This window comes from Grus americana, chromosome 1, assembly GCF_028858705.1.
Source record: "Grus americana isolate bGruAme1 chromosome 1, bGruAme1.mat, whole genome shotgun sequence".
Taxonomy (NCBI): Eukaryota; Metazoa; Chordata; class Aves; order Gruiformes; family Gruidae; genus Grus; species Grus americana.
Genome location: NC_072852.1, coordinates 4,029,198 through 4,053,383, shown reverse-complemented (window position 1 = coordinate 4,053,383; position 24,186 = coordinate 4,029,198). Strand labels below are relative to the sequence as shown.

The following is a 24,186-nucleotide window of genomic DNA, read 5'->3' as shown; positions in this document are numbered from 1 at the left end:
AAGGGTGACAGTCCATTATTGATCTCACTGATGCAATACAAAGAGATAATATTGTCTTTCTGCTTGATACTCCTTTCCAAGCCTCCTGTTAGTCCTTTTTGCTACAGACTCATGTCAGGAATTAATGTTCACGTGGTATCTGCAGTGCTGCCCAAAGTCCTTAATGTCATTGCCTTCTGTGATACAATTCCCTTTCCTATAGTAGGGCTGGTGTTTTACAAATGCATGACCTTGCATTTGGCTGTTTTTTAAGATGTTGTTCAAATGTGCTTATCATCAGTAAAAACAATTTTAATGGCTCTAAAGGAGTGTTCAATAACCACAGCAATGGAGTTATTCTCCGGCATGCTGACCTTGGTCTGAGGGATGCTGGTCCTAATACTTGTGTGCTGTCTTCTATGAAAGTTTTGGTTTTTACTTACTATCTGCTAACTTGTGATTCCCATGTTCTGGGAGAGAGCTTAAATGTGATTTCCATTGAAAGGGGAGCCTTTGACCTGCGATTTAAGAGTAGATTCTTGAAAGGTGAAAATTTATAAAGAAACATATGGGAGGGTGGGTTTTTGGGCATGGAGTGAAGATGGAAAACTTTAAAATTGTTGGGACAAGAATATAACATACTGTGCAATGAACATGCAGATAGAGCTAAAAGTTGTCTTAGTATTTAATATGCAAACAGAATGATGCTTTTCTATAAGGATGTTAGGAATTCTGGTTATACCGTAGTTTAAGTTTGCTAGTGTAAATAGGAAGAAGCTACTTTAACCTTGATGTAGAAGAGGGACTCTGCCGTAAGCTATGTAGGAATACTCGTTTAATAATGTTGCTCATTGTTGGGATCAGTGGTATTGTGAGCAAAGTTCTTGTGGAAGAGGAAGAGAGTAGATTAGCCATGTTCTGTGTCAGCTAAGTATGATTTAAACACACTTCTTAACTGGTTGTATGATTTTAAATGGAAACCAAAGCTATGAAATATAAAACTTTCATCCCTGTTGTCCAGGGAAGAAATTAGGTGTCTAGTAACTTACATTGCATCTGCTTATGTGATGCTGAACTGATACTGAAACTCTTCAGAACACTGAAATCACCTGATAACTGCTCTTTTTATTTAAAAAAAAAAATTAGTGTTTTTCAGAGACCTTTTCTGGTCATGTTCCAGTTTAGGATCAGTAGTCTATTGAAAAAAAGCAGTTTTCTTTCAATGAGAAAAGCTTCTTCTGGTGAATGCCAGCATCTTTCCTCTTGTGTTTGTTGGTGGTACCAGGGGATTGCTGGATCCAATTTCTGGCTGTTTTACCAGTGCTGCAGCTACCTGCACGTTTGCAAAGACCTTTCCAAGCATTAAATGAAGATTGTCCCTCTCGAGTCTGCCAAAGAATAGTTCTACTGTTTCTCGAACCGCTGGAGTTGTCCTCTGTTGGCTTATAGCTACCAGCAGGAAGACTGACTTGGATATTTATTTTAAAAACTCTGTGGGTAGAAGTGAAAGAGCTAGTCTAGTAGTAGTGTCTAGTTCAGCCTGTGTTGTAGGGGAGGTTGTGACTTTGGGAAGAAAATTGACCCAAGAGGAAATTTGTTCTTGAAACATCTGGTGTTCCCAGAGACACTCTGCCTGTGCAGAGGCAACTGTGCTTTGAGAGGCTTCAGCTTGTCCAACTTGGAAAATGTTCAGCCCAGCACGTTGTCTGAGACTCCTCCATCTGATCCCTTCCTTGCCTCTCTGCAGTTCCTCCCTGAAGGAATGGAGCCACGTGGGAGGCTGCTCCCTGATATCTCACAAGGGACTGACCTAGGGTTTTCCCCACCGCCACCAGTTGCTTCACATGAGCTACACAAACAATTGCTGGTGTCTTTTGACACATGCTGAGAGAGACCTGGACTTTATTCCCCTGTCTCCTCTGGCCTTCTGCAGAAAGTGATGAGCTCAGTCACTTCTTTTTTTGGACATGGAGGGAATAAACAATTTATAGAAGGTAATGTAGCCTGTGTTCAAACTTGGTTTTTCTGGTAAGGAAAAGAATCAAAAGCTATTGCTCTGCGTTCTGAGAGAAGCACTTCATACCCTGAGTTTTTTAATACCCTGTTTTTGTACCTGCTCTAGTTTGAACTGCCTGCTAAGGTGAACAAGAGGTGAAGTATTGTGCTCTGTGCCATGGCAGTCATGTACCCTTTTCTATTGCCAAATGCTTAATTGCTATATCCTAGGACCATGGTTTCTAGTGGCTGCATCAGACTTGTGACTGATGATATCTTGTAGTTGGCTAATGCACTCAGGCCCATTTATAACTGTTTTATATGGCTGCAATCCCACTCAGAGACTAACAAGAGCTTTTTACTGTGTTATGCTAGTCATGTACTTTTGTGAGGAAGTTTCATTGCGTTTCTGTTGCTTGGATCTTCAGAGTTATTCAGGTTTTCCTGTATCATATGTCTGTAGAGAAAGATCAGTATATTTCCTGGATTTGACTTGAGGATTTCTATTGATATTCTGTTCAATTAATTCTTGTGCTAAGGTTGTTATTAAGAATATAAAATAAGATTGGTTTCTTAGCTGATAATTAAATGTCATTAGCAACCTCCTCCTAATTGGTAGTCACTTTTTCATTTCAACGCATTTTTATTTATTTCAGTGTGGACTTCAGTTATTCTGGTAATTCCAGTCTTTTCCAGTTTGACGTGTTATGTGGTACTGCGTCAAATGCTGAAGGCTGGATGGCTCTGTTCTCTCTTTCTTAGAAAGTATACTGGAATAGAGAAGGATCCAGCTGATTTTTTACAATACACTTAAAATAATTCTGGGTATTTTTGCTGGTTTTCTGTATTTCCATCAAACCAGGGGAAGTAAACTAAGTGAAAGATACTTTGATAGTAAAGTATGAGTGATGCGTAGGCTTCCAAAGTGAGAATGCAAATGTGTTTTGCTTTTTAGTTAAGAGGATGTGAGAGTAAGTTCCTGCCCAGTCTAAGCAAACATCTACTGCTGTATTGTATTTACCCTGAAACAGGGACGTACTCTTCTGTTTTCATATGTAAGGTATTGCAGAGCATTAGCAAGAAGGCACTGAGAAGATGTGTAACAAACTTTTTGGAGTAAAGTCCTTAAGGATATTTAAAAAGACCCAAACCAACAGCCAGAAAATAACCTGAATTACAGCTACGCTGTTCTCTGAGATTTCTGTAACAGGAAAAAACATGTATTTGTGGCTAGTGAAACATGATTCTCAGTTTCTCCTTTTACCACGTGAAAGCGATGATTCAGATCTGTACCTTACAGGTTCATAAATCTTGTTATAGATGCATGCAGGTCTTGCAGAATCTCATGTTCAAGTTGAGATCAGTCATGACTAATGAGAAAAGGTTTGTTGTTTTCTGTTCTGTTTTCTGATACCGAGCTCTGTTTTCTGTTGAGGTCTCAGCAGTTTGAAGCTATCTAAACCAGACCAAAATGGTGGACCAACAAAGTGTGCTTTAGAGCTTTTCTGGCAGGGTGAACTGTGCTCATCATCCATACACTAGAAGTCCTAATGACACTGCTTATGTCTCATGGTTTCTTAAATAACTTCAGTTACATAGCAATGATGATTTCCATTCTAGCTGTAGAACTGTGACTTTGTGGGGTTTTTTGCACATACAAGCGCAAATGTAGTTTTTTCAACTTAAATTGTCAGCATTTATGGCTTTCGTTGAGTATTTTAATGTAGCTAATTCACTTTCCTTATTGCTTTGCCTTTAGATATGGGAAAATGAACAGGCACACCTGCTGGCTGTCTGTAATTATGTGCTTGTGATGTCTTTGCAATATTGATCGACACTTTTAACATTTACTAAAATGAGCTGGGAATGCCAACACTGACTAATGAAGCGAGCTGGCTGACTCTGTTCCCCTCTGGTGAACCCGGTGTATAGAAATGTTCTCAGTTCTGCTTCTCGTCCTTTTCAGTGTCCAGTGGAAAATATTTTTTTTTTCCTCTGCTTGTTTGTATGGATTTTCTGGATGCTTCTAGACAATCTGTTCTGACAGGCATTTTTCTCCTTGCTTACATCACTTCCGTAGCCTAGGATTTTTCTCTCAAATTCAGTACTTAAAAAGCAAAATATTTTTGTGGAAAATAAAGTTATGTACAGATTGAATACATAAATATTAGGTGCTTCGCTAGTGTCTGATAAGGTCAAGTGGTGAGAAAGAAAATGGTCAGAAAAGTGTACGGAATGAAAAAATAACAAAATTATAAAGTTGTTCATTTCTTACATTAGTATCAGAAGTCTGATAGCTCTTGATTCCCACGTAAAAGCATAAATGTTGTAGGATGAGAAGAAATTTCTTTGAGCTCCAGTTAAAATATAGCTGTTGTTTATGAGATAAGACAGAGTTTTATTTACTGGCAGAATGATAAAGGTGAAATGCTAATTGCTCTAGCTCCCTGGTGTGACTAACCTGATAGAACCTGTATTACTCTGATGTTCAACCTTTTCTGGGATGGCATTTTTGGGGAACATTAAGGATGTAAAATTTTCATAGGAGGTGTTAACATCATCAGATTATGGATCATTTGTTCTGTATGTGGCTTTATATCCTGCAAGCTTAATAAAGGTTTTCTAGCTCCTGATTACTAATTACTGGCTTAGAGACTTAAACACTATTTCCAACAGAGCACATTTTCCTTGGGATAACTATTGTTATTGCTGAGACAGCATGTACAGTCTGTTTGATTTTTTTTTTAAACATGGCAAAGTATGTAGTTTATTATTCTGCACATTCATCATCATTTTAGCAGATCGCCATTAAAATGCACAGTTAGGTTTATCGCTGTCATTGATTTTATGATGTGATCAAGATTTTTTCTGTTGAGGTTAAGTGGTATGTGCAGCATTGATTTACTTAGTTATCTAGAGTTCCAAACTTCCAAAGCAAGCCAATGCTTGACTTAGTTTAATTGCATGTTAATATGAACTTCTAAACCGAATATAGTTTTGGTTTTTTGACTACGACCTGTTGAATTTTGTAGGAACAGTGGACTGTAAGTTCAGCTGGGTCTGAATTCAATAATAAACTGGTTACTGGAAGGGGAGGAGGGAGTGCTGAACATGTGGGGTGGTTTGCTACCTTAGGTAGCTGCTATTTTAGTCATTACTTGAAACTCAGTATGCATAATCTTTGAGAAATTATTTCCTGGATCAATTTAAATCAAGGAACACAGCCATATATTTAAGTTGAGGATAGCAGCCTGCATGTCTGAATTTAAACTGCAAAAGCAAACTGGTTAATAGCGCTTGCTCCTCCTGTGCTGGTGTGTTCTGCGGTTCCTGGAAAATGACATGATCTTGATAATGGAGAAAAATTGCGCACTGCTCATTTTGAGTTTGGTGGTGTTTTCCTCAGTCCTCTCTGCCTTTTCTCCTCAGACTGACTGCTGGGTTCGTAATGTCACTTAAGCTCTGGGAAGGTGCCTGAAAAACACTGAAACTCTGCTTAGGACATTACCTGTATTTTTCTTGAATGTTTTTTTCTGTAGATAGATACTTTAAGCAGCATTTGGCTCTTATGGTAGTTATTTAAATACTAATTTTCTAGCCTATTCTACATTTGAGAGTTGTATGAGTAAAGAGACGCTCTTAACACAGAGCGTTAAAATGGAAGAAAAAAATTTGGATTAGGTAGATTGACCTGCGAGTAGGGAATTGCTGAATCAGTTCCCACCCTGCTCTTTCATGATGGTTTGCTATTGCTAACGTTCACACTTTGTCTCCTAAAAAAACTGCTTTCTGGTACAGATTTGGAAACTGTCAAATGTGAAAGTAATGTTGACTTGGGAACTGGTGTACCCTTTAGCAGGAATTCTTTATATTGCCCTAAAATATAGAATTATTCCCTAATGTAGCTCTGGGGGCAAATGTTTCTGATTTGTAGCACAATTCCCCAAATAACCAGTACTTAATGACAGGCTGATGTTTCTTTATTTTCCCAGGTCAATATTTTGTCTTCTGGCTTTCCTGAGTAGAGTTGTGTTGCATTGTTAGAGAACTTTGATTTTTGAAAGGAAAGCTAGTACAGTGGCGGCAGCCCCACCTGGAACCAGGAGGCATTTTCTGTAGAATTTTTTTGGTGAAGAAGCTCCGTACCTGACATTAGTTTGGGCATGGGGGGGGCTTCAGTCTGTTTTGTTGAATGTAGTCTGCTTTAAATTCTTTTACAGACATCAGTTTTTTGGGTGAACTTTTTACTAAGTGTGAAGTTACAGTGCTGATGAATATTAAAGATGTGTTTATGGCTTACATTAGGAATTTATATCTTTGCATGTAATCACTTAGTCTGTTTTTTGTGGATTCCTCCTTTGAGTGGAAATTATTAATAGTATTGTGGCATGTGAGAGCATTGTTGCAATGGTGTGAAATCATGGAAGACCTAGATCTACTTCCTGGCCTTTGTAAAATTTTTCCATATGTGTATTAGTCAAATAAAAATACTCCACCAAGTTTGTGATGCTTCCAAAATACAGCATAGTGGATTTACATAGATGTGTGCTAGACATTGCCTTCCTCTAATCTTCTTGTAAAGGGTCTGTCCCTTTCCAAGAAAAGGCTTTTGGAAATGAGAAGCGAGAGCAATGCAGTGCAGAAGTGTGATACACCACTGGTATTGTGGAAGATTTGGGAAGTCTACGTTTAGTGGCTTTTCTGGTGATTGCTGGCAGTAGAAATCCCTATGTTCACGCATCGTCTAAACTATTTTTCCCAGCCAGATGTGAGATTTTTTTAAAAATTAAAACTGAACTTTGGTATAAAGTGGCTGTGACTGGAGATGTCTTAAACTCGGGCGAATTTTACTGCAATATCTTATTTATTGGTTACAAATCCAGTGAGCTGAAGAACCTAATATCTTCATCTTTCTCCTTGAATATTGACGGGTAGAATTAATCCTATTCTTGGTCTTTTATCAAGCCAGGGATTTATTTCTGCTCAGGGAACCTCCTCATAGGCTGGGCTGCATGCATGCCATGTTACTTGAGTTAGTACTTTGTGGATCACTTAAAAGGCTGGATTTCAAACATGGCTTATACATGTAGAAACGAACACTGAGTATGAAACGAAATGGGCAAAAGAGAAGGTTCCAGATAATCTTGTGTTCACTAGTATCAGTTCACTAAGATGATCAAGTGAAGCAGTCTTTATAATTGCTGATTTCATCAGCAATTTCAGTTATTTTCTTTTCAAAAAGTAGATGGACCTTGAAATACGTGGAAGTGATCTGTTTCAGTGATCTAACAATTCTTAAACTTAAAACCAAAGCTAGTGCGAGGAGAGAACAAACATTGATAATTTTTAAGCTTAAAGGTTCAGCATCACTTACCAGTTAAATTACATCTAAACTATAATCCCTAAACATTGGGACAATAAGGCTGGTAATTATCTGTAATATGTGAAGGTACTGTGGTTACCAACATATGCAAATAGACCTGACTTTATTTTTTTTCCTCCAGTTTGTTTTTCTGCTGTGCTAATACTGATGCTACCAACCTGGAGCTGGGAGTTCTTGCTGCTAAGGATTTGGGTTGCTCAGTGCTGTGATACAGTCAAAAGTTTAATCCGTGATTTAGCGTTGTTGAGTGTCACTGGAATAGAAGTTATTTACCAGGCTCTGATAACTTGCTGCGAATTCACTACGCTGATGCAATTTTAGTCATTATTGGTAACATTTAATTTCTGACGTGTCAGGAGGAAGCACTGATGAATCAAAAATACCTTGTTTAAAGAAACCTTAACTAGATGCAGGAGTGAAAAGGAGTAGTTTCTAAGTTGTGTTACTGGAAATGTCTGCAACAGTGTCAGTTTGTGTTGAAGAAGTAGTTTGTTTTTTAATAAAGGCCTTTGTGTATCCATGGGCTGGCAGCGATGAGAGGCAGCTTAAAGGTAAACTGTTCATTGAGAGAAATAATTGAGAATCTGGTCTTAAAAGAACTATTTCTAGGCCAGAGCTAAGTGATACTTGTTTTGTTGTCCAGTAGTCAGCTGTGATCTGATAAGTATATTTCTGTAAGGTGATTTCTAAATACATCAGTTTATTTTTGCATGCTGTACTTGCTTAGCTATTTACTTTCAATAGAAGTAAATTTATAATATACTGGATGTTTGTGTGAAACCCTGCTGCTGAGGAGATGGAAGCAAATTTAAGCAGTAAGCTGGTAAATCTAGTAACAGTATAGTATTTAAAATTTCACACTTGTGTATAAGTTGAATTCAAACTTTGTTTTACTATGCAAGAGGTCCTCCTGTACTTCTTAGCAGTGGGGTTAAGAAGTCCTGGGTGTTAAAAAATGCAAACCCCCAAACCACCCAAACTCAAAAAGCCTTGTTTCCTGAATGTCTCTGCGTACTGCATAATAATTGTGCATGTTTTACTGTGTTTCAGCCAAGAAGTTTTAATGTCTTCTCATCTTTATGCCATTTTAAGCAGAGAAGTTTTCCATTAGAAAGGAGAGAAATTTTATAACAAAGTCTAAAAAGCTTTTGGTTTTGAACTGCTTTAGGGGAGAGCCACAGGTACATACAACATTTTAAACTTTGCACCAGGCGGCTTGAAATCAGCATTACTTGCAGTGAGTTTCTGGGAGTTGCAGGAGAAAAATTTCTCTAGTTCTTTCCAGATCCATGGAATAGGGATTTTTGGTGGTGGTTTTTTTTTTTTCTTTCTGTTTTTCTTGGTTAAATCTGTGTGTACATTTAATTGTCTGGGCTGGGTGAGAGTATCTCTGTTGATGCTTTGTACTGGCTGGTGTGATAGTTCCACGTGTTTGAAATAGTTGGCCCACCATGTCTTACAGTACTCTGTAAAGTGGACTTAGTGGAAATTTTAGTCCATGTGTTCTAGTTGCTGTATTCTTCCTAGTCTGTTTTGGGATGGTTGTAGGAAAAAGAGAGAAAATGGTCAAATGGACAACCCCAAAGAAAGTACTTTGTCTGTTTTCAGTCAGGCTGTGTTTTCGTAGCAGTCCCAACTGCTTTTTGCAGTTCAATGGTGTGGTACCTCAGCCGTTCTCTAGAAGAACCGTATCTGAGTTCCAAGTCCTCTTGGAGATACGTGTGCCCTTTTCTGCACAGCTACTCTCTGAAGAGCAATTTGAATGTGCCAGGCAAAGCTAGTGTTTTGGATTTGTTTATTCTTAAGGACTTGTTCCTAAAGACGAGGATTTCTTTAATAGCTTCATGAAAATATTTAGGTTAGATGCAAATTATAGCAACCTTAAACCTAATTTGCAGTATATTCTGCAAAGTCATTTTATTTCTCCCTTCCTCCCTCCAAAGCAAAGAAAAACTCTCGCTTAGTGATTGTCGTGCCTGAAACCACAGAGCTTTTTGCACAGAAAAGTCCTATGGTAATACCGAGCGTGGGGACATCTCTCTAATTCCAGCAGAGATCAGCCAGCAGTTGGTACAACGGATGTGACGGTTTCTGAGTTGGTAAAAGGAAAAGTTATCTACTTCCAGCAGTTGCAAGGCCAGCATCTGCATGGGTAATAAAAAGAAACTTCCACTGTGTTCTGCCAAGAGAGCTTTCTATGCAAAGCAGCCAGAATGATCCACTTCTCTTTTTTAGTGACGGAGATGCTTACAATAAAGGCTTGGACGCTAATAGCCGCGAAGGAAGCTAGGTTATGAATTTAAGGGACACTAGTACGACCTCTGGACGTGTTATTGTTTGTGGTACAAATAAAACAGCTCCTTCTGCTTAGCTTTTAGTGTGGGGCAAGAGTGTCCACAAAGTAGCAAAGGTACCACGACATCTAATTTTTTTAGTAGTTACTTGCCAGTGGGAGAATGGTATTGGGAGTTCACTCCAGTATGAATCCCTTATGGAGATCCAGCTGTTCACCTTTTTTCTCCTTTTGTGCTGGCACTAGTAGTAAGCTGAATTGGAGAACTGATCTGACTAAAGAAGTTACTTATGCTAATCTTTATTATAGCTGCTGGTGTAGGGAGGGGGAGGATGAGGCGCGAGTGGGTGGAATGGTCCCTCTTGGCAGCGGTGTAGATTTATGCTAGACTAGATCTTGTATCTACAGTTCATGATTTTGAGTTATCTCAAACAACATTTAATGGGTTGCTTTTTTTTCACAGGAAAAGCTTGCGTAAAACTATTTGGTACTTGTGGTAGCTCAAGGGCTTACAACTACTTTTAACGCCTTGTGAAAATTACGTGGCAAGTCATCGAATTAATGGCATTTTCACCTTAAAAGTTTTTTGGATTTTAATTTAGGTGTCATATCTGAAAAGCCTGGCCCCAGGTACTGTGCAAGAGTTTTGTGATGTCCAGAGAGAGGCTTTTACATGGAAAAAGACGTCTGTCATTAGGATATGCATTTGTTTGTTTCTTACTGTCTCGTGACTGCTGGAATGTTTGAATTACTCCAAGCCCGTAAATTCTCCTAAACCATTACAGTAAATTGTCTTTGTGTATATATGTATATATATACTTTTGTCTTCAATGTTTGTTTAAATAAATTAACACATATGTTTTTTAAACATATTTATAATTCCATTGACACTGCTATCTTTATCTTTTAAATTTCTTTTTAGCCTTAATTTTGTGTGAGCTGCCTGTTCCTTTTCTCTGTCTCTGCAGAAGGATTTTTATCTTGTCTAGCTGCACTGATTGAGGTCCTCTTTGGTTGTGGCAAACTGATCTTTGACCTGGAGAAGCAAACAAATCTACTTCTAAAAATACGATCTTTGGGATCTGTCCCAGTTATAAAATGCCTCTTTCCAGTAGGGCATTATCTGACCATGTAACAGTGCCAATTCCTGCAAATGTTGCTCAACGTGTGAAGAGCTTATTGTCTAATGTTTAAACAAATGTAATAGCATCATAAATAAAATTTATTCTCTAGGGTAAACTGTTGTCTTTCATGCTAGGATAAAGTTCCATAACGGAGAAAAGCCATAAAGTGTTATCTGGCTTTATCTGTGTCCCTTAAGTATTTCATATAAGATACTTATCTCCTTCAAGGTTAGCAATTTTTTCTCTACCCAGATATTAAAAGGTATTAAGAAATTAATAAATATTCTTTTGCCTTGCCTGTGGCATGGTGTAGGAGACTGCAGGTGTGATTCTTCTCAAAACAAGTGTGTTTTGGTTTCTAGTGGTGACTAGGCTTTTTGAGACTAGCAGCTTTTTATTAGAAATCTGTCTCTCATCAGTTCTCAAATTCTCCCCTTTGGTTTGCTTGGTTCATTTTGTCCCTGTTGTAATTAAAGGCAGGGGCTAGGTTTTCTCTTGGAGTTGTGCCTCTTTGCACTGCAAACTAGATGTGCTTAGGTGGATGCTTAATTATGCAGACTAATGGCTTGATGTTTCCTGTTTTGATGGGGTTAGAGCAAGAGGGTAGTGCATGTCTGTATACTGCTCACGCATGTTTTCTCCATTGGGGATGCATGGATAAATGTGTTATTAAATGCCATGCTATGATGGAAACTAGTTAAAGGGAGAGGGAACCTGAGTTTTGCTCCCATGCCACATAAGAATCATGACATGTGTCTTGTAAAGCCTGCAGATGGACAGCCACTAGTCCAGCTCTCTAAAATAAGTATGTTAAGGGGCCACCCTGGTCTAGCTCCTTACTGTCTCCCTTGTCACGGTGCAGGACTGCTTGGATACTGTTGCTAGTGTGGTGATTTTGGTCTGCCCAATGTGGAAAGAGCGAGCTAATTTCTCTGTTAATGCTCAACCTCTGACTTAACCTCCTTCCCTTCTGAGCTTTTATACGAGCGCTTTTTCCTCCAGTCCTTTGTAGTAATCCAGATGCTCATGTTCTTTTCCTCCTACACAGCAGATGGAGATGGCATAAGCCTTTTGATGACTGCTTCCTTCTTTTTACATAAGTTTTACGAGCTGGTGAGTTCGTTAGTTGGACGTGGTAGAGCTCGTAAGCCCTGTCCAGCAGGTGGTGCATCATTACCTCGCCAATAGCTATAACTATTTTAGGGATTTTTTTTTTTCAGTCTTTAATCTGGGAGGTGAGCTTTACCACAGGGTTATAGGAAAGGGGAAGGCAGATCTTTCATATGTTTATCATGATGAATCTGTTTCATTTTAGCCAAAGAAAACCTATTCAGAGTTTATGTTAATTACCTAAATGCTGTGCTATTCCAAATGGTAAGAAAGCAACACAGAGGTAATTTTGCCAGTTGAAGGGTGAACTTCTGCTTTCCTGAGTGTTGTTCTAGGCTTGTAGCTCATATGAAAAATACTTGTAAAATTTGGCACGAGTTAGATGGTTATCTTCCACACTCCAAGAAGGCTTAAGTAGGTTAGCAGCTTGCTCTCTCTGTTCCAGTATTGCCTGTCTAGTAAAGGACAGTTTCTGGCTTGCTAACTGTTTTACTACTCATCATTTTAACCTTATTGAAAAGTTCTTACCCCATTGAGGTGAATGAGACCGTTTTTTCCACTTCACTGCGGACTTGGGCCTACGTAAATTCATCTGTTTTACATTTATTTCACAATTTGGATTTTTTTATTTCGCAACTTGGAGCTCCATTTCACAACCACAAGGCTTGGAGGCGTATTTTGATGGGTCCTGTAAAATAGCGATGTAGAAAATTTTTAATAAAAGAAGGGGGAGAACCTTAGTCTCTGCCTAGTGATTTGGATAGTTGCATGAGAATGTTAATTGTTCTGTGTGTATGACAGATCTTATTGAGGAGGTAAAATAGAATGTGGCAGTTACTTAAATTGCTTTTGGCTTCTCATTTTTTAGGAATATCTTGGTGGACAAGCCTAATGATCAGTCCTCAAGATGGTCTTCAGAAAGCAATTATCCTCCCCAGGTAAGCATCTGAATCTCTGCAACAGTTGTGGCTGTGTTGTACAACTTAATATATATTGGAGTTTTTATTTTAAATGTAGGCTGCTACTATTTATATTGACAGCCTTTATAGGCTACTTTCAGTAAAATGTGGGTTGTTGTGTTGGTACATTAGGTATTTACATTTCCAGCAATTTATTTGTGATCTTTCAAGAAGCGCTTCTTTGCGGGGGAAGTTTCACGTTTCATCCTTGACAATTGTGGTTGTACTGGAAATAATCTAACCTTATGGTTAGATTAAGCTGCTAATGAGGCATACAGGTCCCCCTTTGTCAGCACTACTGGAAACTGCTGTAGATTGCTGGCCCCGAATCCTAGATCTAAGGAGCTTGTATTTGTTTCTCCTAATAGCACATTTAGAAATGTAGACTCTGTTTAGAGAGACGTGAATGTCACCTCTGCTGCTGCTCAATCACCTTATTAAAAAAAGATTTGTATTGATTTTAGCATCTAATTTGCTTTTCACTATTTACTAGATTGTTAGATTACCCAGAAAAAATATGCTTATCCTTTTACTTTTTTTTCTCCAATAAATGTGTTATCCTTCTCTTTATGCTAGATCTATACCTTATTACTCTAGTACTGTTTGATCAGCTTCTGTATCTTACGCTGCTTGTTTTAAATTGTTTTGTTTAAAACACTGATGCACAGCGGAGTGTGTTGCGCAGTATCTCTCTTAAAGTTCTGCTTATCTACTTACATAATCCAAGTATTCCTCATGAGTTAAGTCTCACAGAATTTTTCTCTAGGTAAATCTTGCTACTTTACTTGGAAGGTGTGTTAAAAATCTAGACTGGCAACTCCTTATAGGAGCAGGTCATTGCATCCAGCTGAAAGGCTTTCATCTTGATTTTCATAAGTGTTCTGTACTGTTGTATCTGTAAAAGTGGGGGTTTTTTAGGAGGAGATGGAAAAGTATTCTGTTTGTACCATTAATGTGTTTCATAAACCTGCTTGTGAAGACTAATACTTTTTGATCCCCTTGATGCCTCTGTGCATCTACTGCTCTTTTAATTTTTTTTTTTTTACATATATACATTTTGATAGCATAGGAATTTATCCCATAGCCTGAAGCAGTTTTAGTCTATCTAGGAACTATTGATTGCAGGGTAATGGGTATTGAGCATGTATTGTATGCCAGTCTGTGCCATCCTTTACTTCCTTTCATGCAGGAAGCACGTGTTTTTCTTAGGACTTTGTTGTTCACAAGGCAAGATTGGCTTGTGGTGTAGCTTTGGACTGGGTTTTTCACCTGAGATGCTTTATGTTGCTAAGAGTTGCTTTTTCATTTTCTGAGCCATCCTGCATAATTTGTGCTTTTAAAAACCTGGTTCTGGAATGGGAATACATTTCTTGTAACTGGATGCTTTAGAATATTCCCAATGTATGCTTAAAGCTGACAAGCTGTGATACAAGTTATATTCAAGCATGTACATTAAGCAGGGAATAATTAGTGACTTCTGTACAAACCATATAAGCTTGTTAAAGAGATGTCTTCCAACAATTTTATGTGTATTGATCATGGCCTGAATGAAGATGCTGTTGCAGAACTACTGAACTAACCCAGGAGAATTGGGCACTTCCCCACATAAGTCATTTAAACCAAACTTTTGATACGGGAGAGATGAATTAACATTATCATAGATCTGTATCTGTACATCTTATGTGTCTCTCACCTTTTCCGTGTCTCTCGTCTCTCTTGCAAAAAGTCTTCCTCCTGGCAATTGAGACTGGCAAGACAATATTTGAGTTTTATTCTGTGATATTTAAAGACAAAACCAACAGAAAACCTGGCTGCCTAAGTGGGAAAGGCCATCCTTCTGGATTCTTCTTGCTTCAATCTCTGTATCCAATAGTGAGAATATAAAATACTGTGCAGTGGCTCATGTATTGAGCAAGCCCAATCCTGGGTGTGAGAGATAATGTATTAACAGTGTCTCTAATATGTACTTTAGCTAATTCTCATGCTTCTAACCTGAGTGTTTAATTATTCATGTGAAGCATTTTTTTTACAGTGTAACTTCTCTGTTGAAAAATTAACTGGAAGAGGAAATGGGGAATTAAAATTTGCAGAGGCCTGTGTGCAAAGAATGCAGGTTTTGTTATTTTGGTTTATATAGAAGCAAACAGTTCCAAATTGTGTTATCTCATGTTTGACAAAAGAGCTTCAGATTTGGCTATGTTTGCTCAAAATAGCTAGTTCTTGCACCTTGCCCGTTGAAAGACTGCCAACTTTTAATGCAGTTAAAACTTCTATACAGGTTTTCTGCTTCCTTGTTCTTGCAGATGGCTGAAGTTTTTAAGGCAGATTCTTAGCTTGGAAAACTTCAGTTGAAGTAGTGGTTGACCGAATTGTAAGTGCGGTGGGGAGAGAAGTTGGGGGGAAATTAGTTGCTTTATGTTAGAAATAGAAGTTGAATATTTCATATTCCGAAGAATGAGGATATATACACATAACTTTTAATCCCCAAAATAAACATCATGTCTCCTATGGAAAATGAAGTTGCAAAGCATTTTATGGATTGTGTGTTGGCATCACTTCATTTAAAAATTGGTCGCTTTTGCAGTGACGTGCTTGTTAAACTGTGTGGGCAGCCATAACAGTCCGGGACAGGAAGTGAACTAAAACTCAGTAAAACAAAGCTTTCCTTGTTTCAAACTTCACTAGCTGAAACTAGAGCTCAGACACAACGCAAGGACTAATGTCAGTCATGCTCACTGGAACATGCCATGAGATATTTTAATAAGCTGCAGCCCTAATCGCTAGTGTTTCTCACCTTAGTGTAAAGGTTTAGTAATGACCTGCCAGGATGGTGGTGCTGTGCTGGCTCAGAGTTAAAAATACAAGTCCCTAAACATTGAATTATTCCCTTCCCTTGGTGATGGAAACAAAAAACCTCTCCAGGCACCTTTTCTTTCAGAGCATTCCTTTTGCTTTGGTGAGTCTGAATCAGAAGAACATAGGTAAAAATCTGAGAATGTGTTCAGTAGCTCAGCGAAAATCCATGCTTTGCAGTAAATGTGCCAGAGTCCAGATTAAACTTTTTGAAAAGGGAAAGAAAATGAAAGTGGAAGTCTAGACACTTGGAATGCTGCCATGTGACTATATTTAGTGAAGGGTTTGTCTACCTTTACGGGTATGGTAGAGTTAAATAATTCTTGTGGCCATGAAAGCCCCCAGTTGGTTATGAATGAGTGCCAGTGAAAGGAAATACATATGGCAGCTGTTTTTCTGTTTGTTAAACTAGATATCTTTCTTGAGTCTTGAAATAGAATGACCCAGAAAGTATATATTCAATAACAAACCTGTTATGTAGTAACCTATTCAGGCAGAAGAGGGCTGATCGTTCTATTTTTAAACTAGTTCTAGGCTTACGTGGGAACTGCGAAGCAATAAGACTGGTAACTTTGAAGACCACGGCCCTGTCATAAATGCTCGTCCTGATGGCTCCAGTGATGGTCTGACTTGGAAGACTGCGTGCAGAAGAACATATAATTCCCCTGACTGGCTTGATTAGTAATGCGTAGAACAAAAGGATAGATTTTTATTTACCCACAAGCTTAATTGCGAAAGCAGTGGATAGGCTTGTGTAGTGGGCAAGGGCAGCCTCTGTTATTTTGTGTTTTTATTTTCACATGCAATACAAGTTTCACTACTCCCTAATAAAAAATACTTGAGCAGAGATGGTTAAAGAGAAAGAAATTAATAAAATACAATGTGACTCTAATGCACAGGCAGCTTACGTAGTGCAGTTTGGAATCTGGGCCAGCGTATTTGTGGAAATGTAAATTTTGAACAGTTGAAGAGCATATGTATAAAGTTAGTGGCACCGTCCAAACAATTGGTTTCAGTTTTGCATCTGAGAAGACCAGTTTTCCTCTCTTGATTTCCATCCTGCTGTGTAGATTGTATCAGGAACTAATTTAAAGTACACTAATAAAATTTACACTCAGCTGTGTGATGCAGAAGCATGCATATGGTTGTCATCAAATGGTAGCACAGACCAGAGCTTCAAAAAAGTTGGGGATTTTGCTGCAGCTCCTAGTGTGACAGGACTGGATTTGCCTTTTTGGGTGTACATTAACAAGCTTTTGAGGTGCTGAAGTGCCATTCATGACTTTCTCTACTCTTTGTGCACCTTCACTTACAAATGCATTTAATCATAAACCAGAAGTTTTACTCTTCTAATGTTTCATAGCATCTTTTTTTGTAAGTGGTATAATTTGAGGCTTAACAATTAGGCTGAGGTTTCTGCAGTTACTCCAGTTAGTGGCTGTGTGCTGTGCCATGCCTCTAATGAACACACACTTCAGTTTATAATTTGGATTTTTGGAATACTTCATGAATACTTGGACATTAAGCGTCCTGATGCTACTTATAGCAGTAGGACAGAAAAGTGTCAAATATCTTGGTATATGTACTTGTCTGAAATGTCATGGACTTGTTCTTTTCAGGTTTAATAAATCACTTGATTTTATGTACACTTTTATCACATCTTTCAAAGCTATAGAGAATAGTCTGTCACATGTGAAATCCTGGTAGCAGTCCAAAAATGTCCATGCAGCCAGCTGTTTGCGGCTCTTGAGGCAATATATTTTTTTCGACATCAGTGAGATTTGTAACTTGTTCCCACAGTGGCAGCAGTGTGTGTGTTTATGTATAAACCCAAAAAGTACATCTATGTATGTGTATTTGTGTGTATATGTTTTTAAAAAATATAAAAAATGCATATACAGGTACAGGTATTGGGCCACAGGCTTTAAAGCAAACCTGTCTTTTGTTTCAGTCAGCAGAAGAATTCATGAAAAGGTTGTCTTTAGCTTTTGTGCTTATATTTTCTGTAACATCCACCTGACTCAGCAGGTGATGGGACGTGTGGAAGCAGGAAAGAGGTCTGTGGAGTTCCTTCCCTGTCCGTAGGCTTAAGAAATCACTGCTAGCCACATAGAGTAATTGCCATGCCTTGCTCTCTTCTAGACATGTATGCAGAGATAAAGGATTTAACTGCAGTCCTGATCTTCTCTAGGGTAATTTAGGGTAAGAATTGAATAGTGCAGGATGACGTTTGTGCCCAGCTTTTGCAAATCTTGCGTGGTACTTGAGAAAGTATGTCTTCGTGACCCAAGCATTAGGTTTGTGATTCCAGCAAGATTAAGAATTGCAGTTGCTGATGCTGGTAGTGCTAGCTTTGCTTTTTCAGCTTCGGGAGAAATCTGTGGGGAAGATATGACGGTGTGGGAGGAATTCTTAGACGTTGTTGTGTACTGTCTGTTCTGCATGGGAATTTTGGCAGTGGGCTGTGCCATGTATCAAGTACTGCCTTGCTCATTACAGGACCGTCCTTTTGCTCATCTCTTTCTTTCCTCTGCTTTAGAAAAATCTGTTTTCTGTATAGAAATTTGTTTTTTTCTGAAGTTTGGAAAGCACTTTGAGACAAAAGCATGGCTTACTGTTAGTTAAACTAACAGTGGATTCTGACATTTAGGTGGATGGTGTTCTTCACAAAACTAAACATTGCTCATTTAAAAAAAAAAAAAAAATCCAGAAAAGCACCAAAGCAGTCTTCTATCATACCCTAGCAGTGCTGATACTGGTTTATTTTCTTCATTCTGAAAAAAATTGAGTTGCTGGAAACATCTTTGGCAGTAAATTTTCCACATTCCATTAGGTACCTACCCAGTCGGCATTATCTTCTGTAACCACTTTATGTACAAGTATTTCTTTTAAGCTAAGCTTTTTGTAAATTTAGTGAGGACCAGCTGTTGAGATCATGCGTTTATCCTGACGCTCTCTAAAACCATGTCAGTACTACTGCTAGATTCGGAATTAGTTTCTTTATAGGGCCACAACAAAAAGACTGAGAACTAAATGGATAGGAAAATTTGTTCTGCTTCTCAACCTGAGGATGCACTTCTAGGCTAAGATTGTCCTACTGATGGAGCTGTTGAGCACAAGCAGAGTGATGCTCACAGCACTTTATGGGGAGATACTAGTTTCTACTCAGGAACCAGAGAAAGCAGTCACGTGCACGCAAATACTAGATGTCGATGAAAGACTCAAAATACTACGTCATGTCTGCTTTGGCAGTGTTGCTGCTTAGAGGAAAGGGCCACCAGCAGTGCCTGTAGTGGGAGGTGTCCTATAACACCTTACTGATCTGCTTGTACTGTAGCCTTGGATCACAGGGTTTTGCAACAAAATCCAGCATGATGAGAAATTTTGATTCTGCACTTCGTCTCGTTTCTCTGTTGTGTACTGTTTATTTCTGAGAAGTTAGGGAAGAGAATTAAACACATTTTCAGGTATAAAACTCGATGTATTCTGCAAAACAGGATGTCTCCAGCCCCCCTCTAAGACCTGTTTTGTAGGGGCAGGTTAAATGAACTTGGTGCTCGATGGTCCCTGATGAATGGTGCAAGTGCTTCTCTGCATATGCTTTTCAAGTGCAACAGATCTTGTCCTCCAGCGTTGCTGGTGAAGCTACTAGCTGGGGCCTGAATATAAATAATCTGAGTATTCATACACTGTGGGGGGGGTGACATCTGTGTAAGGGGGGAGCAAATGTTCACAAGGGAGAACAGTTTCATTGTTCTATGTGTAAAGCCCCTTTATTGTCAGTTAAGTGGCTTGGTTTTATTTGGTACGGTTAATAAGCAGTTGGTTCCTATGTTAGCCACACATCAAACTTAGTCTGTGTTCAGTGGTTAAATAGTGTTAGCCCAGAGAGGAAAAGTAATTTGATGTTCTCTTAGCATGTGGAACATACTGTATTTATCTAATTGTGTATTCAGTTTAGGTTTCATTTCAGGCTGTAGTGGGCGTTTGAATCATCGTTCTTCGTAGTTTGATCCTATTTGCCAGATTTCAGGAAGTCTTGTGTCCAGCTTGAAGGAATGTATGTAAGCCCTGAATAGAAATGCTAGGAATAGGTAGCTCAACCAAATCTTTTTCCTGGATAAACTGCTTTTAAAGTAATATTCCTAAAACCCCTTTGCTTCGTTCCAGGAACAAAGGAGAAAATATAATTATGGGAAGGGATCATCTTAACTTTCATCCCCTGGCTTTGTAAACTGAATTTTTGAAGGCTGTAATGCTTCTCCCTTAGTGTGTTTTGCAGCCTTGGCTTTAATATTGAAATTCACTGTTCTCTCTTCTGCAGTATTTGATTCTGAAACTTGAGAGACCTGCCATAGTCCAGAGTATCACATTTGGCAAATACGAGAAAACGCATGTCTGCAATTTAAAGAAGTTTAAAGTCTTTGGTGGGATGAATGAGGAAAACATGACAGATCTGTTATCCAGGTAAGATGTGATTTCATCAGCTATGGTAATCATAAAGGCTGGACCAAAATGCTCTTCCCCTTCACTCCCAAGCAGACACATGGCTAACAGTGTAATAGAGCTGTGGTTGTGATCCTGCAATTAGTTGCCCTTGTGTTTATGGTCAGGTCAGAGAGCAGCAATCCCAACACTCGCTCCAGGAAGCCTTCCTTATCCTGCTCTAACCATAGAGGCTTTGTGGAGAGCGAACTCTTGGAGATTTGGAAGAGCTGAGAGCAGGGCGCAATGTTGCTGGATTGCGATTCCTTTCTTCTGTGTGCTTAAGGCACAAGAGAAATGATTCCCCAAGTGTGGGTAACTTAAAGTAGCTTTCAAAAGCCCAAATAACCTGCCTGTGTCAAGGACCTGGTTGCAGCTGTAAAGGTCTGAACTAGTCAGCTGCTTTGCCTTTCTTCAAATGGGTAAATAAATGAAGTAAGCAAATGGAAAACCTCTGTTTTTCTTTGTTTAGTTTGATTTGGTAGTTGTACTGATAGGGACTAAAGAAAGAGCCTTTTGGCTATTCAAGCTATCCAGAGCTTCTGAGTAGTTGCTAATGTAAATTTGCAAGGGCCTTTTAAGGAGTCTTCTGTTTCAGAAAGGGAAATGATATTTAAATATCTAGGAGTACAGGAGAAATGAGTAGCAAGGACTAGTCTATTTTTGGAGACCTACAGAAGGAAAGTCCACCTCCAGGGAATGTATGGGTGTACACTATCTGTAGGCAAGCAGAATAGCCATGGAGAAACATGGGAAGTTCTTTGTTGCAGATGTCCTTCAAGACCGTATAGAAACTAGCCACAACCCTTCCCGCCCTTTCGCCCTCTTTAGATAGACCAGTCTTTGACTTTATTGTTCCTAGAATTATGGGGGAGGAGGTCTTAGTAGCATAGTAATTATTGATATCAATGTCATTTCACTTGTACTGAAGTTTAATTAAAAAATTCTTATTTTGGGACCTGTGCTTGAACCTTCAGTAAAAATGGACTTAAAATTTGTGATAAACTAAATATAAAGTGATGCCCATAAATGAATCACAAAGCACTTTGGCAGTGTGATAATTCTGAGAGCTGGTCCAGCTCCCTCTTAAAAATGGAAAAGTGCGGTTCAGGCCGATCTCTTGCTGAAGTTGCAGGGTTACAGGCGTAGGCAAGCAGCATTGATCCGATGGCAGTTCCCTCCTGAAACCACTAGCCAGTGCTGCCTCCCAGGGAGATAAGATGGTGGATAGCAGTCCAGGCATTGGTCCAGCATGCGTACTTATGATTCATAGTGATATGAAACAAGCTTCGCATTTCAGGCATGACCTAGATTGCGTTTATTAGCTAGTCCTAAAATACAAGGTAAGATTTAGTAACCTTATTTATTTTTTCCCACAGTGGCTTAAAGAATGATTATAACAAAGAAACATTCACCTTGAAGCATAAAATTGATGAACAGATGTTCCCCTGTCGATTCATTAAGATAGGTAAATGCATTTTTTCAGCATTCTGAGTAGAAAATAATCTCTTCTTATACTTGTGCCAATCTTGGCACTTGTGACTTCATTGTACTCAGGCAAAGTATCCACAATAGCTGTTCCATTTTATGATCTTTTAGGCTGGTTAGATTGAAACACAGTGAAGTCCTGTTACTAAGAAATAATAGCTTCATAATTGAAATTCTGGGGAATAAAAGTGAAATACAGTCATTTTAAGAAATACACTTGTTGAGTCAACTAATTGCTGGAGAAGCTGCTTACTGTCCTACTATAAATTGCTATATAGAACTTAAAATCATTAAGCTAAATACTGGTAAAAGTTTCAGGGTTGACAACCCTAGAGTTTGAAAAAGGTTGAATTCTTTTTGTTCTCACGCTTATGAGACAGAGCAACAGCAGAAGCCTTCCTTGTTCTCTTCCTGCTACTCTAATCATTACGTCTCATCTCCGGCTAAAGGTGACATCCAGGGGCAAAGAAGAATTACACCCCATGATGTCTAGTGTTGTTTCTCTGGTGAAGTTTGCTAAAATGGGTGCTAACGAAGGCCGGTTACTGTGACTTGTGATGGGAGCAGGTGAGGATCTCTTTTCCTTGCTTTGTGCAGGCCGGAGAGAACAAGGGTCTTACAGTGGCTGTCAGTGATGCTGGTTGGATTTAATCTAAGAATTTAAGGCCTTTCAGCTTTTTGTAGCTCAATAAATTTAGCTTCCCCTTCCTATCTACTGAGATAGTGAAAGAATGACAGGTTTTAAACTAACTGTTGAAAGTTAAAAATAGAGCAAGGAGGTAGTTGCTGAAAAATGAGGTAAGATCCTGTTGACTAATTTAGATGAATTTAGGCGTGTTTTGAAGTGTTGGGTAATTCCTTTGCCAAGACTTGGATGATAGTGGCTGTGTAGGGGCTCCTCTGAGCCCTTTGCTCTAGTGTCTTCTACACAGCTTTCTGAATCTCATGTTTGCCTGAGGAATTGAAAGTTTCAGGCTGGGAATCAAAAAAGTCATTTGTGTGCCAGAAACAGTGGTAATTCCCATTCTTAGAGAAGTAGAGAAATTGGTTGTTCATTGGGTTTTTTTTTGGCTGCTACTTTTGGAAGCATCTGTAACAGTTGGCTTTAGGAAACCTCAAGAGTAGAGGAATAGTTAGAGTTAAAGGTTGACTACATCAGGAAAGTTAAATTGATTTTTTTTTTTTCCCTCTTCATGTATTCTGAAGCTTCCCACATTAGTTTCTTAGGAAATGTTATTTTTTCATTGGCTAAATACCAGCAAGTAGTTACTGGAGGGCTAAAGGGGCAAATGGAAAGATTGCTAGCTACTTCTCTGGATGTGTAAATTGTATTCCAGCAAAATGTGTTCTGATGTTATAAAGTGTGGCAGTAAGTTGGAGCTTGTTAGGAAAATGAAATGCTGATTAATTCCTACTACCACGATTTTTTCTCTGACATGACATGAGTAGTGTTAATAGTTACATGACTTATTTTGTTGGGATGGGTTCCTCACATAGCAATAAACATTCTGTGTTATATACATTAATTTGTATTTAACTATGACTTGCTCACTAGTTATGGTTAGAGATGACTTTTCCCTTTTAGCTGTATCTATAGCTTTTTGTTTCTTGCAGGTATCTTCTATGAAGAAATTCCTGTGCTAGTATAGAAATGAAAATGATCTTTTCACCAAAACCTATTAAAACCTTTAGTTGATGGCTAGCGTCATTTTGTTTATGAAGTTGTGAGAGTGGTTTTTTGCTGTAAAACAACTGCAAAATGATGTTACGAAATTCTGTTATTTTTCAGATTCACAGCTTGAATATGTTTTCAGTTTGTTAAAATTTCCAAGCTGCTAGCCAAAGTAACTCAAAATTTGAAATACCATGCTGTGTTCCTTGTAATACTGCCAGTAAACATGAGGCCAAAATCTGCCCTTTTGGACTCTGAGACTGACACCGCACAAGTTACTGTTATCAGTGAGGTTTGTGTATTTGGGGAAGGCCTTAATTCGTTCAGCAGCGAATTGCATCAGGCATTTGCTTTATAATTCTGCAGATAAACATACTGACTGATACACCACTCTTAATAACCCAACAGTGAGGTTTACATGGGAGGAACATGACATGGGTACATCTGTGAGAGGGGAGAATACTTCCTGCAGCTTCCATTGCTCACATGTTAGAGGAAGTTTCAGACTCATAGGAAGCAGAAAAAATAGCTTCTCTCTCCTTTTGCCAAGAAAAGACTTGCACGTCTTTTAATTGAATTAGTTCAGCTTCAGTTCCTTAGCACTGAAATGCCCAGTTGTGCAGGCTTTTGACTTACTTGACAAGTAATTTTTACATTTCATGTAGCACCTCATTAAAGAACTTGGGAGGGGGAAGAAGATATTTATCTGGACAAAATAATGAAGAATAGTCATAGAATGCTTTGGGTTGGAAGGGACCTTAAAGATCATCTAGTTCCAACCCCCCTGCCATGGGCAGGGACACCCTACGCTCGACCATGTTTTTAATGTCTGTGAGCTTTTGCTT

General features: G+C 38.7%; 1 protein-coding gene across 8 annotated transcripts in view; it reads left to right on the top strand.

The window, feature by feature from the left end:
- Window positions 1-24,186, top strand: part of MKLN1 (muskelin 1) — a 97,082-nt gene that overhangs the window by 1,692 nt on the left and 71,204 nt on the right. For 2 of the 8 annotated variants that reach the window (XM_054844852.1, XM_054844871.1), the window contains exon 1: window positions 20,021-20,163. Coding sequence is in view for 5 of the 8 variants with exons in the window: in XM_054844806.1 (XP_054700781.1) it covers window positions 12,753-12,822; window positions 20,021-20,163; window positions 21,561-21,649 (302 nt within the window). In the remaining 3 variants the exon portion in view is untranslated. Of the gene's footprint in view, window positions 1-11,868; window positions 11,888-12,752; window positions 12,823-20,020; window positions 20,164-21,491; window positions 21,525-21,560; window positions 21,650-22,118; window positions 22,237-24,186 lie in introns of those variants that run through there. The other 6 variants (XM_054844816.1, XM_054844806.1, XM_054844826.1 and 3 more) reach the window with 6 other exon arrangements.